Below are 14,966 nucleotides of genomic sequence, written 5' to 3'. Positions count from 1 at the left end.
TCTCCTCCTCCTCCTCTCTCTCTCTCTCTCTCTCTCTCTCTCTCTCTCTCTCTCTCTCTCTCTCTCTCTCTCTATACTAGTCTGCGCTAATGGAAAGGATGCTAACAGAGAGAGAGATAGAGAGATAGAGAGATAGAGAAAGAGAGAGGGAGGCAATCGGCAAGCGAAAGAGGTTGACCACGAACAAGAGGTCGACAATGAGGGATGAGGATGAGGATGAGGATGGGGATGAGGATGAGGATCAATAATAATCACACTCCAAACGACAGTGTTCTGCGGTGTGGTAGAAAGAAGACGCGTCTGCGATTAGAAGAAAAAAACAAGATGTGCAATTAGAGGGCGGTCCAAACACTTTCGTAGATTTTGTAATCGTAAATCCCGCTTTTTGCAATTGGAGCACAGGAAATGATACGTCCCCTTAAATCCATAAGTGCACGATATCTTTTTCACGTGCTAGCCGGTTGTTTTCACCCCGCATTGCCAGCTCTCATTTGCCAGCCCACAGAATACATGCGGCCGTGGAAGCGAACAGAGCCACTTTAGGCGGCCAGGGACTATTCGCTTCTCCACACCTTCGTCTTTCTTCCACTCCCACTTTGTTTTCCACATCCTTCCTCCCATTCCCCCTCATCTCTTTTTCCTCCACATCATGGCAACTCTCTCGCTCCAGCATACTCTCCCAAAGCTGCCTGTTCCCACCCTGGAGGAGACCCTGGCGAAATACCTTTACTCCATCGAACCTCTCACCACACCCGAGGAGCTCGAGCGCAACAAGACCCTCGCCAAGGACTTTCTCAAGCCAGGTGGACTTGGCCGGACCCTGCAGCAGCGTCTCCTTGATGTCGATCGCGCTGCCCCAAACAACTGGCTGGATGATACGTGGTGGATCAGGTATGCCTCGCTTGCTATGAACATTGTCCTAACGATCACTGTTGCCCATTAAGTGGGATCTGGACACAGATCTAACCGTGTTTCCTTGTTTTTTTGTTTTTTTGTTTTTTTTGTCGCCCTATATCGTGTCCATGATGATACAGCAAAGCGTACCATGAGTGGCGGGAACCATTGTTGGTCAACTCGAACTGGTACATCTTGATGAGAAACGACCTCAACCATCCAAAGGATTTCCACCCCACGGCTGAAAACCCCGCCTACACAACCTTCCAGGTGAAGCGCGCAGCTCATGTCGCCCAGCAATTGCTCGATTACACCGAAACCCTGTACAGGTCAGTCAGTCAATCAACTCTTGCACGCACGCCTACCGTGGACACGAAAAAAAAAAAAAAAAAGTCTGCAAATCACACGTGTGCACTTGGGTATCTTGGTTCTAACTTTGTGTATTTTGTGTTTCTTGTGTTTCTGCGCAAATAGTCAAAATGTTCCTGTGGAAAAGACGAGAAGCGGTCCGTTGTGCATGCACCAATATACGCAGTTGATGGGCATCACGCGTATTCCTCAGCATGGATGCGACAGGCTTGCGTACACGCCCTTTCCCTCGCCATCAAAGCATATTGTGCTGATCATTGAGGACCAGCTCTTCAAGATTGACGTCTACACGGGCGATGGCAAGCGCTTCCTGGACGGTGACATGGAGAGGTATATATGTCCGCACCTTATTTCAAAAATAACCTTTTTGCTTTGTCAACGTTTTTCTTGTTACACCCCTCCCTCTCGAAATATTTTAGCCGAGGCATGTGGAGACTATGGAGGACACCGAGCATTAACCAAGAGCACCTCTTCCTTATAATCCAACAGGCAATTTCTGAACGCCATCAAGCAGCTCAAGCAGATCAAGACCTCCGCTCCTGTCGGCCTCTTGACCTGCGACCACCGTGACGCCTGGACTGTTGCGCGTGAACATCTCGTGGTCCTGGATCCCAAAAACCGCGAATCCCTTCAGGTGATCGAGGACGCCCTCTTCTGTGTGACCCTCGACTCCGCCGCCGAGGCCACCAAGGCCGACCGCGGTAACGATTTCGCAGAATGGGCCAAATTCGGCATGCACGGTCATGGTGGACATAATCGCTGGTGTGACAAGTCTATGAACATGATCTTTGAACGCGACGGCAAATTTGTCTGCCATGGCGAGCACTCGCCCTGCGACGCCTTGATCCCGGCCTTGATCATGGACATCATTGTCCGCAAACCCACAGACTTAAACGCCCCCGCGACTAATAACCCCACGCTCGCAGCACCCCAACACTTGGCCTTCGTGACCGACACCAAAACACAGGAGCACCTCAAGGCGGCGTCGGCAACGATCGAGAAATTGTCGAAGAACAGTGATTGCGGCATCGTTTACTTTGACGAGTACGGCTCGGATTATGTCAAGAAAGTTGTCAAGACCTCGCCGGACGCTTATCTCCAGATGGCGCTCCAGCTCGCATACTTCAAGCAGATGGGCGAATCCTGTGCGACTTACGAGACCGGTTCTACGCGTCAGTTCCGTCATGGACGCACCGAGACTACCCGATCACTCAGCACCGACAGCAAGGCCTTCTGCGAGGCCATGGAGAATCCCTCTGTCAAGCCCGAGGAGAAGATGAAGCTCCTCCGCGCCGCCATTGCTGCTCATCAGCAGTACCAAAAGGACGCCGCGAACGGCAAGGGATGCGATCGTCACCTGCTTGGTCTTCGTCTCTGCCTCCAACCAGGCGAGACCCACGACTTGTTCCAGGAGCCGGTCTTTGCAAAGAGCGGGGCCTTTTTGCTGTCGACCTCGGGTCTGTTTGCTGGAGACAACTTTGTCGGCACAGGATTCGGAGCCATGTACCCTGACGGATATGGTATCAACTATTTGGCAGGAGGCAAGACGCTGAAGTTTGGAGTCGAGTCCAAATTCGAGAGCAAGGTCACGAGCACGAGGAAGTTTGGAGAGTTCTTGAGACAGGCTCTTAGGGATATGAGGACCGTCGTCGAGCAGAACTTGCCCGAGGACCAGCGCAAGGTTGCCGCCAAGTTGTAAAAAAAAAAAGAAAAGAAAAAAAAAGGGCTAATCGTCTTCTTGGATGGCAGACAAATAATTTTGTATGTAGGAGTTAATCTCCCTTGTTATCTGACATTTTGTTGACCGACGGTAGTCTTTAGAGAAGCGGATGAAAAAAATAAATAGTTCGCCAGTACAATTCAGACAATACCCCAGACAGGAGCGCTTATTTTTTTTTTTATTCTCTGTAGGATCGGATAAGAGAACCTCCATGTTCTATGAAATGATTTCAAGGCCGACGGTAGACGTTGGTGGCGGCTGCCTGGTTAGTGGGGAAGACGAGCATCTCCGCAATGTTGACATGTTCAGGACGCCCGGCCACAAAGATAACGGTCTCTGCGATATCGTCACCCGTCAGGGGTTCAACACCCTTGTAGACCGAGTCGGCCTTTTCCTTATCGCCACGGAAGCGGACCACCGAGAACTCGGTCTCGACCAGGCCTACAACATTCATCCATCATTTATGGACGCACGCAAAGAGTTGGGACAGAGGGAGAGAGAGAGAGAAGTCGTTAGAAATGTATGGACGAAAATATGGATCTTATCAAACCTCTTCCTCGCTATTTCTTCTTCTCCTCCACGGTCGGGTCGTTCTCACCTGGGTTCACCTCCGAGATACGGATGGCGGTATCGACGGTCTCGGCCATGAGCGCACGAGTGATCGAGGCGACCGCCGCCTTGGTAGCACAGTAAATCGATCCGTTCGCATAGGGCTGCTGACCAGCCACCGATCCGATGTTGATGATATGTCCCTTGTTGCGCTTACGCATCCCCGGCAGCACCGCCTGGGTGACATGCACCAGACCCTTCACATTCGTGTCGATCATGGTGTCCAACGCATCCTCTGTGATGTCCTCCAGCTTGTCCAACCCAATCACCAGTCCTTTTTTTGAATATCCATAAACAATAAGAAAGAAGAGGGTCAATGACTTTGGGTAAAGCGTCCATTAAAAAAAAAAGCAAAAAAAAAATTTTTTCCCCTCTTGGGGATATTGTGCTTACCGGCGTTGTTGACAAGGACATCAACCTCTCCAAAGTGCTCGATCGCCGCATTCACCTTGGCCTTGACACGGACATCCAATTCAAAGGTCGATACCTTGATCGACGGATACTTGCTCTCCAACTCTTGCTTCAGGGACTCCAAACGCTCCTTGCGACGTGCAGCCAGCAACTGAGAGTGAGTGAGTGAGGAAAAGGTATATAAAAAAAAAAAAAAAAAAAAAAAGCAGTGTGATAGAGAAGGAGGGGATTAGTAACTGCCTCGGAAATATCTTCACTTGTTCTTGATCCTCCTTCAATCGAAGAAGTCGTAGTTTCCTCCTCTTGTCGAACAACTAATTTTTCTTCTCATTATCATGACCCACGAAACATTTTTTTTTTCCGGATAACAGCACAAAGCGAGATCGACGTTTTTACCAAGTTTGATCCAGCCTGTGCGAAATGGCGAGCGCATGCCTCACCGATACCCGAGGACGCGCCGGTACTAATCAATCCATCGGAGTAAGAGGATAAACGTCCAGTGAGACAAAATCGATTCCCCACCCAAAAACTCTTCCCTTTTTGAAAAAGAGACTAGAGTACGAGGGGCTCCGTCTTGGACCGAAGAAAAAAAAAAAGTCCTCCGCTTCGACTGCCTTACATCAAGACGTTCTTTCCTTGAAGTCTGCTGCTCATTGTGGTCGATCGGAGTTGGTAAGGAATGAATGATGATTAGGAATGAAAAAGAGTTCCAAAAAAAAAAAAAGGTAGATGAACTCGTGGATAAATTTGACTGTGATGCATCCGTGGGAAATCTCTTATAGGCGCATCGTCCAATCGGCATGCAGCTACAAATGCCTCCTTCTAACATTGTTTATTGAAAAGACATGATGTTCTTGAAGTTAAATATCTTTTTTATTTTTTGTTTCCGCTTTTTGTTTCAATTGAGAAAGATGAGTTGATATGTTGCATGTAAAAAGATTGCGAGGAGGAAGGAGGGGGGGGGTAACTGGTCTAAAACACAGCGAGATGGACAAGATGTGGCACCATTGGTCAATCAAACAGAACCAACATCGGGCATTTGAACGCGTGCAATACAATTGTCGATGCTTAAAAACGAACATTACCTGAGAAATATACAAGGTTACATGAAGTAGTCAGGAACATGGCGGCTGACATGGGGCTCGCCACGGCGAGGAGCAGGGTCGAACTGCAGGAACGTATACTTCAGGTGCTCATCAATCTCCATGATGGCTGCCTGGTTGCCACAGCGGTAACAGTAATTTGGAGCGCTGAAGATTGTAACTACATTGCGATCCTGGCACCAGTTGTAGCCCTATTTCAGTCAGGAAAAGATCACATTGTTAACATTTAATCATAAACTCCAAAGCACAGGAGAGTTTCATGAAGATCGAACAATCTCCGTTTCATACCTCCATAACCAGCTGATGGGCTCTGGCAATCAGTGTTAATCCGTTGTTGTGGTTGAAGGTTTCCGAAACATCCTGTCCGAACGTGTAGCCAGCCCCACGGGGCGAGATACCCCATCCACAGCGGTCGTCGGGATCAGACCAAAGCAGATCGCACATGGGTCCTTCATGAGGTACTTCCTGGATGCGATCCAACGAGCGAATGTGGTCCAAGGAATCAATTGATGGCGAAAGACCGCCATGAAGACAGAAAATCTAGAGAAGAACATAATAAATGGATTAATGAATGACTCTCATCATAGAGATGGCGTATTAAACCGGATTCCTCTATGCAAAAGACTACACTTACTTGGTCCTCAATCAAGGCGGTCAAGGGAAGGTAATCAAAAAGATCCGTGAAGGCCTTCCATACGTTGGCATTACCGTACTTGCGAAGGCACTCGTCATAGAATCCATAAACCTGTGTGATTTGACGCGACTCATGGTTTCCACGCAAGATGGTAACACGGTTCTTGTAACGGACCTTGAGCGCCACGAGTAGCGTCACGGTCTCGACAGAGTAGTAGCCACGATCAACGTAGTCTCCCATGAAGAGGTAGTTTGTATCGGGCGAGTTGCCCCCGATCCGGAAAAGTTCCATCAAGTCGTGAAATTGTCCATGAATATCACCGCACACGGTGACTGGGCAGCGAACAGGCTGGACGTTGGATTCTTCCATCAGGATCTCGCGCGCCTAAGCGATAAAACACACGCCAAGGGAAAGTGTGAGTATCAGCTCATTGAAATAGACACCTTGACCATCGAGATGCTGCTGTAGAAAAGTCGATTGGTTGAAGATATCCTGGAATGCTCTATGTAAAGCTGTCCTGCCATGTCGCATTGAAATCCAATCTTGCTTTTTTTGACAGTGTTCTTGATCTCGGCAGTGCTCTGTAGCGCAATTCCGTGCTTGGTATCTCACGAGCCTCCTGAACGGTTCTACGCCAACAACATTGTTCACAAAGGTGACCATCATGTACCTTTTCGCACAGTCTCTTGATATCGGCCTCTGGCAATTGCTTGCACTGTATCAGATGCTGTATCCAGCCCTCAACATCGGCAACGTCGGTGATAGTGGCCATGGTTTATGATATGTGTACAAAAGATGGGTAGAGTCAAACTTATTGTCGGAGTATCCTGAAAGACTTTCTATTTTCATACAGCAAAGAGTCAGGGAAAGTTAGATATTTGCAACACCCCACAACGGAAGTATAGCCACTTGTCATTCCATGGTACCCACTAAAATAAAGAGGAGGAGAAGATCGCCATGCCAATAACAAGGTGCTTCAAAAACATGGAGAAGAGTGTGAAAAAGGGTTGCTCACAAATGAGCGAGCAGGCGACACTTTTGTTATGGTCAGACGGTCTTGTCCAGAAACATAGTAAACCGCACCCGAAGAGTAGGCAGCGTATGTATTCTCAGCACACTTTGGCATGCTGTATGAACTGTTTCACAACGAGAGTCTTGTATGGAGTGTATAGCGCGGGCCTCGTATTGAAACTATACTATAAGATGTACCCCTTCCTATATCTGAGGTGTACAGAAAAGAGGTGGGGCGGAGAATTGAAAGGCGAAGCAGGCAGAATGGCACGGGAGGTGGAGTTAGGGGAGGAGAGAATAAGTACCTGTGAAAAATATATTGATGAGTAGAATGACAGCAGCGGTCGAGAGTGAGTAGGAAGTGTGATGAGTGAAAGATGGAGTGGGACTAGAAAGAGAAGTGGATGGTGGAAGAGGAAGAGGATGGATGATGAGAGCAGCGAAGAAGGAGATAAACCTGGGCTGCCTCGCCCCGTGCCACAACCCTCTGGTTTTGTCTAACATACCGTGCAAAACAATAGCAACGAGAGGCGTGTAGCTCTCCTTCTGGCACCAGTACCTCTCTCAGCAACGTATGGTGCGATGGTGTTTAGCCAATCCCTGACCCTTCCACCTGGCCTTCCGCCCTCCTCTGGACTGAGACACGACTGGACCCTTCCTCGACCGAGGATTAGTGTCTTCCAAAAAAAGATAGCGCGCCCAGATTCCTGGCGCGCATTATTTCCAGACGCGGCATTTATAGGTGATGTCATTCCAGACCAACTCCGCGTTGGGAGGAAATAACGTGTAAACACTCTCCGAAGTTGCGGTTGATTATGCACATCCGAATCATCAACTCTCCCTCCCTCACAACTTTTTTTTCTTCACCACTCAAGAATCAAACCATGGCTGGTCCCCGTGTCATCACCTACTCTGTCCGCGTCTTGGGCGCCAACCCCGAGAACATCCAGCGCTGGTGCGTTCCGTCTACTCTTCTTGTCTGCTTCACCGAGCTATCTTTTGAGTGCTGGCTCTTTTTTTTCCGGTCTTTTCGTCAACTTCCGGAATCAACACTAAGCAGAACCGAGAAAAGCGACAACACGACATTACTCCCAGTCATTGTGCATCTTGTTTTCACAACTGGATCGATTTTAGGATAAGCAACAGGACGACGTATTTTTCCAATGGCGCCTTTCCGACTTGAAGATTCAACCAACCCGCTACGTCGATATGTTTCAGGCACACGCGCACACGCACAGGCGGACGAATGCTTTGTGAACAGGATCACCTTGGAGAATATATCACTTTACTTTTTTTCCTTTTGCTCCTTGCCGTTAACCCATAAATACGACTTGTAATATCAAAATCTATTAGGGCTGGTAGCGCCGCCCGCTTCGGTGTTGCTGCCGGTGCCGGTGTCCTCTTCATTGCCGAGTGCCTCCCCCCAGCCAAGGTATTTATTATGTCTACTGTATCCATCCATGTAAAAATGACACCTCATTCCAAAAAAAATATTGACAATTTTTTTTCTTTCTTTCTTCCTCTTCACTTTCAAATTGAAATTCCAAGACCGATCTCTTCTGCAAGCTCCCCGTCATTGGCAACTACTGGAAGTCTTATGAGGCCAAGGATGAGGAATAAACCCTCTTTCCTCTTCCACTACCAACGAATGTTACGCATGGACAGGAGAATTGTTGAGCATCACTCTAGAGCAAACAAGACGACGCGGATCGAAATAAAAGCGACAATCTCTATCTTAATATCTTGATATAACCCGATTTGCAGAGTGGATGTGTGCTTCAAAAAAAAGACAGCTTTGTCTTTGACCACAACAAAATGGATCACACTCAAGGCGATGCTTCCGTTGCCACAGAAAAAAAAGGATACAGTTAGTTACAGAGTGCGTCGAATGCGTCAGAAGAGGCGCTTACAGTACCAAAAGTAAATCGAGTAGAGAGATCTGATTTCACGGTAGTCTAGTTGCGCACCGTACTTTGAAGCCCAATCATGCTCGCGCTGTCGAAGCGGATTCAAAATAAATTGATATCTTCATTGTCACGGAAACCGACCGATTGTGAAAGCGATCAGTTGCATTGGAGGGAGGGGCCAATTATGTCCATGGAGGCAAAGAGGATTCGGATAAAGTAGTATCTCAACTCCAGGAAAAAAAATAAAAGAAAAAGAAAAGACGATTGCAATACGACCGAGTGCGTTAGAAGATATACATGTCCCTCGGGAGTCTAAGCAGTGAAAAAAAAAAAAAAAGGCGACCGCACCACTTGTTGCATGCCTTAAGGAAGCATCTGTGTCCGGATCCCTTTGCCGTCGAAGCAAACGATATCTCAGTTTTTAGCAAAAAAGAATTCAAATGTATTGGATGAGGCGGTACATGCTCATTATAGTGGACCCAGTAAAGCCACTGCCTCGAAGACGCCATTCGTGTTCGTGGCGTGGAGGTGGATCACTTGAAGCGATATCTCAATTTGAACGAACGCATGGGGTGAAGCCATATATGTTCTCGCGGCATCAAAATGGGCCGAGTAAGGGAATCTTACGTTGCTGCTTCTCTTTGACGGGTTAAGGCAATCGGTGTCCATTATAGCAACGCCAACTGTAAACGATCGGATAAAGCACTACGGTCTGGTAGTCATGAGGGTTTGAAGACCAACTGATGATCATTTATCAGAAGCATTGAGACGCGCCAAATAAGCATTCATAACTGTCCGTCTTCCGTCGATCTGAAGCAAAGAGATAGTTTTTAATAGGATGATGGATATATGGCTATATAAATGACAGTATTAAATAGATGAAAAAAGGTACGGACTTGGGATTTAATTAAAGGCATGGAAAGAGTTGTCGTCAACTCCCGTCCATGGAGGTGGACTTCTGGCATCATCACCAATCGACATGGTCACTAGAGTTTTTCAAAAGAATAAAGTAATAACCGAGTCAATATTACTGTTCTTCCTCCTTGACTTCAGGGATACATTTGCAAAAAAAAAGAAAAAAAAAACTTACCAATAAAGTTGCCAAGGTAGAGGAGAACCAGGCCCAGGCAGAGCAATGTCGGGACAGTTCTCTGATAGTAGACCACATCATTTCTCTTCGTGACCATGTACAAGTGCCTCAGATGATACAGCGTCGTCGAATAGATCAACGTCAACAACGCCAGGATCAGGGCTCCAACGCCCACATAGGTTGCGACGTTGTTTCCGAATCCCAACAGTGTCAATGCGATCGTTCCCTGCAGGATACCATATCGAATCCAATGCAGGTACAGACGTTCATTCGAGAACTGGGCCAAACGACCCGTACCCGAGACCTTGTAAGTCACACGTGTGCGTTTCCAACCCAGGCGCGAAAAGAGGTTTTTGCGGGTCTTCTTCAACGCCGTTTGACCATTGTCATCCTTGCCCTCCTTTTCATTGCGATCGATCTCAGCCATAACCGATAGGGACTCATCAGATTTGCGGCGCGGGCGACGATGCTCTGGCAGATCGAGCGGGTTGGGTGTCGAGCTACGACTGTTGCTGTGATAGTCTGGGTGCCAGGGCTGGGGTGTGATCGATCGTGCGGTCTGCATTGTTGACTGGTCCTCTTTCTGTAGGCGATTCCTGAGGTTCACTTTACGTGTAGTAGGTTCCTTGGAAGGCTGAGCTTGAGCCGGAGGATTGAGAGGGTCGTTCGAGTGTGTAGAGTCAAAGGAGCCGACAGAGAAAGGACGATCTCCTGAGGCCAATGACAGGGGTCGATCAAGGAAGCTGCGCTGAGGAGGTTGGAGAGAAGTGTACTGAACTGCCAAAGGATGATCGGATGACGACACAGGGGTTACAGGCGTCGTTGGTGTCGTTGGGGAGATTGGAATAGGGAGGTACGAAGCAAAATTGGAGGACGAATCGCGTTTCGGGACAGGGGGCGTGTCGGGAAGAGCGGTGTACTGGATATGCGAGCCAGAGAATTGCGGTCGAGGTGGGATGGGCGGCTGTGGGAACTGAGATCGAGATCCAGGTGCGGACTGATAGGACTGATTGGATTGCTGGGGCTGCAAGGGCTGATAGGGCTGTTGAGAGTGGTAAGGGTTGCTGGGAGCAGCCGGCGCGGATGGAGGTGGTGGCGAGTAGGCGAGGCGTGAAGGCGGAGGAGGAGAAGAGGAGGAGAGAAAAGAGGGATGGGCCAGCTGGTTCTCCTGCTCTTGATACTGGCGATAATGATGATGCGCCATCTTGGTTTTGTTATTTGTTCGTAATGAAATGCCTATGTCCAAAGAAAAAGAGGTATACAACGCAAAAGATATTTTTAGCACTGTTCATTCATCGTCCGAGGATTATTTTGGGTCGGGGGACAGCAGGCAGCAGACAGCAGACAGCAGACAGCAGGCAGACAGAGACAGGTGAGTGGATAGCGAAGCCAAAGAACAGCAAAAGATAGGCATGCTGTATGGAGTATCGTCTGTGCTGAATGCCGAGCTGCAACTGGAAAAAAAAACGGTATTTACGGCGGGTGGGATTCAACCGAAGCTGTAGTTCTTTCACAGCCTATTACCGGGAAAGAAGGCAAGAAAAAAAACTTGCAAGGGAGGGGGAGGAGAATCGTTCTAAAAAGAGTGCACCTCACACGATCTAAATGCGACAATGCTCACAAACAAAAAAAAAGGGGGAGCAGAAGCGGAAAAATGTGCTGAGGACGGGTCTGGAAGCGATTGCCATTGAATTCTCCCTGTCACCCACCCTACTCTATCTCCATGATACATCCGGGCATACATTGACTAAAGTGATGTGTGCATCTAGCAAATAAGCCTTTTTCTGCTCTGGAATAGTCAAAGGGATCACTGCTTCCTGATAAATAAAATAAAATAAAAAAAAGTGCGGAGATGGCAATCAAAAAAGGTGCTGATTCCGTACCTGAATATCCAATGTGGGTGGTATGTAGCAACAGGACGGACGAAATTACAACGAAGAAGAAGAAAAAAAAGAGAAAAAGCTGATGAGAATGAAGATGAAGAAAGGGTTGGATGGAGAAAAGAATCGCAATCCACACTTTCCCTTGGATACACAACAAAAAAAAAACGCCAGCCTGAGTTTGCAGGTCGTGTGAGGCGTTTGTCCCTGGTTCAGTCTTACTTAGCCTTCGATCTCTCTGCTCGCGTGAGCGGGATTGTCTGGACACTCCTTTGTGGTGTTTTAATGCAACTGCTCTTTTTTTTTCACTTTGGACCAGTCCAATGCCGTCCTCAGCCTCTTCCTTCTTCCTCTTGGAAACAAAAAAGGGTGTTGTGTGGTTTCGGGCCTGCACAACTCCCTTTGCACTGACTAACATGGTACCATGCTGCCGTGGTGCTTTGAATGCAAAGACAGGGTTGTAGGAAGGATATGGGTCTGACCTGCCATGTCTTATTCGTGCAATGCTGTGGCGAAAAGCACGGTCTTTGAACCCTAGTTCACATGCTGCCCTTTTAATTTTACGCCCTGTCCATGGCCCTGGAGACAAGTCAGTGACTGGCGGCGTTTCGGTTCATTAAAATTGGGCGCTGCTTGCCTTTTTGTGTCCCATAACGCCTTTTTTCGAATCCGCGTGCAAATCTACCGTCCTAAGGGGCACGCAAGAAATAACAAGAGCAAGAGAATTTTTTTTCTTCTTTACCCACGTCTCCTTTTCAAATTACTGTTTTTTGCTGCTAAGGCCCTGGTCGATGCGCTTGCGCTCCTGGGGTCTACTACAGCACTCACAGTGCCGTATGGACGACAAGAACCGGATTCTGTGAAAAGAAGGTCCTCTTCCACCCTTTCTGTCGACACTCTAGTTCGGCGGAAAGGACTATACGGGGCGCATATCCTCTCATTCCTTTTTACTCATTTACAAAGACCAAAAACAAAAAGGGACATGTCGTTTTACAAACAGCCTGCAGCAGACTATGAATCATGAAGAGGTTCTGTTCAGCAACACATAATGCCAGTTAATGACGATCTGCTGAGATCTCACTTAATAGAATGATACAGTGCAAGCTCCTGGGGATTCGTCTTTCGATGCCGATACCGACTCAATTGTCTCCAGTCACCGGTTCACCAAGCGATATGCGGACTAGACAATTCGTGGGGACCATCGCTACCGATCCAAGATCTTCTCCAATAACTGACATCCAAAATAAAAATGCCTTCTCGCTATTAACATCTCGCAATTTGAACCGCGGCACATAAGGCATCTCTGCTTAGACCTAAGCGGCAGATGAAAAGCTTGACAATGGTCTTTTTTAGCATATTTTTGTCGTTGAAAAATAAACAGGTTTGTGCGTTGATGTAGTAGTCGGGAGGAGGAAAAATGTAAACGTGGCAAGCTGTAGTTTTGGATCCTCTGTAACTGTGCATACTTGGCATCTTGCTGTGTGTACACGCAATGAGGATTAAGGATCTACAGGCATGCATAACGCTTTTTGAATCGGGGTGCTTTGCCATATCAACTCCGGTTTTCTTTTCTTAAAACCAACGAGAGCGGAGGCTGTGTTGAAGCGTGGAAAGATGATTCAGCAGCACCGTTGAGCATGGCAGACGGCTGGTCGACCGACTTCCCGGACTATGCAACCGCTGAATATTTTCTTTGGAGCCAGCTCAGTCGCCGATGCATCTGATCGCTGGATAGAGCTCCTTTGTAAGATTTTTTTTAATGTTGAGAGCAAGAGCGCGCTCATATGTAATCGTCTCTTTTGTTGCAACACATGGACAATAGGACGCAATATCTAAAATTAATTATCGCTGGGTTTCGCAGGTGCTGAGCAGCATGAGCCAACGCAGCAGCGGCAGCAGCAGCAGCCAAAAAAAAAAAAGTCCGATGGTGCAATCGTCTCTTGTTGAAGGTAGTATCCCTGCATCCGCTTCAACAACGACCCTTTTTTTTCGTTTCCTTGTGTCTCTCGCTTCCTCCCACTTCTCCAGTTTTACATTCCAATCGCGCCTATCTCTCTTTCCTTTGCTTCTGAACCCAATCTACACTCCACATCAAATATACCCTTCACATTATTCTTCTTACCTTTCTTTGCCTCTTCTCTTTCTCTCCGTTTTCTGTGTCCTATTGTTCGATCGTTAGTCCTGCGGGCACCGTTACTCTTTTCTACTCCGCTGACAGGTCAACTTCAGTCTCCAGTTTATCACACACCTCCGAAAACCCTGTTGTCCTGTCTCACCAGTATCGCAAACAATCCGACCCTTTTTCAATCAACCTCATCCCCCCAAGCGGGAACTAATACACACACACATACACATACACGCACGCCAAGAAGAAAGATGCTGGCCGTATTTCTCTACGCGATCGCATCGATGCTCCTATCCATCATGATCATCAACGCCAGCGAACCCGTCATGGACTTCTCACACCTGCCCAAACCCACAGCGACTGTCTCCTCCTTTCCTCCAGCGCCTGCCCCAGCCGTCGCCTTATCCCTCTCATCCTCCTCTCCGGCGGAAACCGTCGTCAGTACTGAATCCCTACCAATATGGCAGGACGGTTATACGACGCTCTATTCAGCGGACGTCTCCGCAGCTGGATCCACACCAAAAAACTTCCTAGGATTGAATATTAAGAAGCACACATCGCCCTTGTCAACGTTCACAATCTCGAAATCCGTCGTCTTCTGGCCATGGCGTCGATCTGGTGCAGGAAGGAGTCGAAAGGAGATGGGGATGGGGACGCGGCGGTCTGTGACGACGGCGTCATCCTCCTCCTCAAGGCCCGGTCAGGGTTGGTTCCTGCGCCAGGGGAAGCCGCAGCGGTCAATGTATTCGCCTCCCGCAGCCGCACCGGCTGCGGTAGGATACTCGCCAGAGGAGTATGAGGCACATACGACTACTTTCAATGGTAAGGAGAGTGATATAGGCACTTTTTCTTTCGTTTTTTCTCACGCCTCTGACCTTGAGGTGGAGTCAAACGCGACATCCGTTTCCCTCAAATTCGCCTCTTTCCCTATTTTATGCTTGTTCAACAGACTTGTAGAATTCTAACTTACCCTGTGTGCTCTTTTTTTTTTGTCCGTAGAATCAGCATCAGGGTTCTGTGGCACTGAACGTTCATCATCATCCTCCCAGGAACAGGAACAGGAACATGAACGCCAGATCCATCTTGACAACTGGAAGGCGCACATGCAGATCAGCCTGCCCAACAAACCATAGGAACAAATCCATTCCCTCAATCCAATCCAATAATAATAATAATAATAATAATAAAAGAAAAAGACAAAATCCGCTTTTGC

The 14,966-nt window shown here is 48.0% G+C and overlaps 6 protein-coding genes across 6 annotated transcripts; 3 read left to right on the top strand and 3 right to left on the bottom strand.

Annotated features, from left to right (window-relative positions):
• Positions 1–571: 571 nt before the first annotated feature.
• On the top strand, positions 572–3,127 carry BC939DRAFT_411155 (acyltransferase ChoActase/COT/CPT). The gene is made up of 4 exons (XM_051552936.1): positions 572–891; positions 1,035–1,223; positions 1,369–1,593; positions 1,753–3,127. The coding sequence occupies exons 1-4, from the start codon at positions 650–652 to the stop codon at positions 2,960–2,962; spliced, it is 1,866 nt and encodes a 621-aa protein (XP_051412148.1). The 5' UTR covers positions 572–649; the 3' UTR covers positions 2,963–3,127.
• BC939DRAFT_451799 (uncharacterized protein) lies at positions 3,121–4,710 on the bottom strand. The gene is made up of 5 exons (XM_051555728.1): positions 4,623–4,710; positions 4,400–4,466; positions 3,986–4,154; positions 3,582–3,866; positions 3,121–3,424 (listed from the first exon to the last, which is right to left on the bottom strand). Exons 1-5 carry the CDS (start codon positions 4,655–4,657, stop codon positions 3,213–3,215), a joined length of 768 nt encoding a protein of 255 aa, XP_051412147.1. The 5' UTR covers positions 4,658–4,710; the 3' UTR covers positions 3,121–3,212.
• A 395-nt stretch (positions 4,711–5,105) lies between these two features.
• On the bottom strand, positions 5,106–6,512 carry BC939DRAFT_397230 (serine/threonine-protein phosphatase 2A catalytic subunit alpha isoform; the record flags this gene model as incomplete). The annotated part of the gene is made up of 4 exons (XM_051552343.1): positions 5,106–5,297; positions 5,395–5,646; positions 5,741–6,124; positions 6,411–6,512. 4 exons carry the CDS (start codon positions 6,510–6,512, stop codon positions 5,106–5,108), a joined length of 930 nt encoding a protein of 309 aa, XP_051412146.1.
• Positions 6,513–7,635: 1,123 nt separating this feature from the next.
• BC939DRAFT_503286 (uncharacterized protein) lies at positions 7,636–8,371 on the top strand (the record flags this gene model as incomplete). Its single annotated transcript, XM_051560386.1, has 3 exons — positions 7,636–7,706; positions 8,105–8,183; positions 8,300–8,371. 3 exons carry the CDS (start codon positions 7,636–7,638, stop codon positions 8,369–8,371), a joined length of 222 nt encoding a protein of 73 aa, XP_051412145.1.
• A 1,094-nt stretch (positions 8,372–9,465) lies between these two features.
• On the bottom strand, positions 9,466–12,291 carry BC939DRAFT_451785 (uncharacterized protein). Its single transcript, XM_051555727.1, has 3 exons — positions 11,632–12,291; positions 9,749–10,984; positions 9,466–9,644 (listed from the first exon to the last, which is right to left on the bottom strand). Exons 1-3 carry the CDS (start codon positions 12,044–12,046, stop codon positions 9,562–9,564), a joined length of 1,734 nt encoding a protein of 577 aa, XP_051412144.1. The 5' UTR covers positions 12,047–12,291; the 3' UTR covers positions 9,466–9,561.
• A 1,310-nt stretch (positions 12,292–13,601) lies between these two features.
• BC939DRAFT_529028 (uncharacterized protein) lies at positions 13,602–14,961 on the top strand. Its single transcript, XM_051561487.1, has 2 exons — positions 13,602–14,575; positions 14,753–14,961. The coding sequence occupies exons 1-2, from the start codon at positions 14,005–14,007 to the stop codon at positions 14,884–14,886; spliced, it is 705 nt and encodes a 234-aa protein (XP_051412143.1). The 5' UTR covers positions 13,602–14,004; the 3' UTR covers positions 14,887–14,961.
• Positions 14,962–14,966: the final 5 nt, after the last annotated feature.

Source organism: Gamsiella multidivaricata (assembly GCF_025024155.1).
Source record: "Gamsiella multidivaricata strain RSA 2152 chromosome Unknown BC939scaffold_33, whole genome shotgun sequence".
Taxonomy (NCBI): Eukaryota; Fungi; Mortierellomycota; class Mortierellomycetes; order Mortierellales; family Mortierellaceae; genus Gamsiella; species Gamsiella multidivaricata.
Note: the sequence above shows the minus strand (reverse complement) of the source record. Positions and strands in the feature narration are given on the sequence as shown.

Bases quoted from the DNA above. Each gene is read 5' to 3' on its own strand.
- BC939DRAFT_411155 (XM_051552936.1), top strand. From the start codon at position 650: ATGGCAACTCTCTCGCTCCAGCATACTCTCCCAAAGCTGCCTGTTCCC. The intron at 892-1,034 runs GTATGCCTCGCT...ATGATGATACAG, and splicing joins GATGATACGTGGTGGATCAG to CAAAGCGTACCATGAGTGGC. The intron at 1,224-1,368 runs GTCAGTCAGTCA...CTGCGCAAATAG, and splicing joins TACACCGAAACCCTGTACAG to TCAAAATGTTCCTGTGGAAA.
- BC939DRAFT_451799 (XM_051555728.1), bottom strand. From the start codon at position 4,657: ATGAGCAGCAGACTTCAAGGAAAGAACGTCTTGAT. The intron at 4,155-4,399 runs GTAAAAACGTCG...ACTCACTCTCAG, and splicing joins CACAGGCTGGATCAAACTTG to TTGCTGGCTGCACGTCGCAA. The intron at 3,867-3,985 runs GTAAGCACAATA...ATTCAAAAAAAG, and splicing joins TGTCCTTGTCAACAACGCCG to GACTGGTGATTGGGTTGGAC.
- BC939DRAFT_451785 (XM_051555727.1), bottom strand. From the start codon at position 12,046: ATGTTAGTCAGTGCAAAGGGAGTTGTGCAGGCCCGAAACCACACAACA. The intron at 10,985-11,631 runs GTACGGAATCAG...CTTTGGACATAG, and splicing joins CACCCACATTGGATATTCAG to GCATTTCATTACGAACAAAT. The intron at 9,645-9,748 runs GTAAGTTTTTTT...GAAAAACTCTAG, and splicing joins CTACCTTGGCAACTTTATTG to TGACCATGTCGATTGGTGAT.
- BC939DRAFT_529028 (XM_051561487.1), top strand. From the start codon at position 14,005: ATGCTGGCCGTATTTCTCTACGCGATCGCATCGATGCTCCTATCCATC. The intron at 14,576-14,752 runs GTAAGGAGAGTG...TTTTGTCCGTAG, and splicing joins ACATACGACTACTTTCAATG to AATCAGCATCAGGGTTCTGT.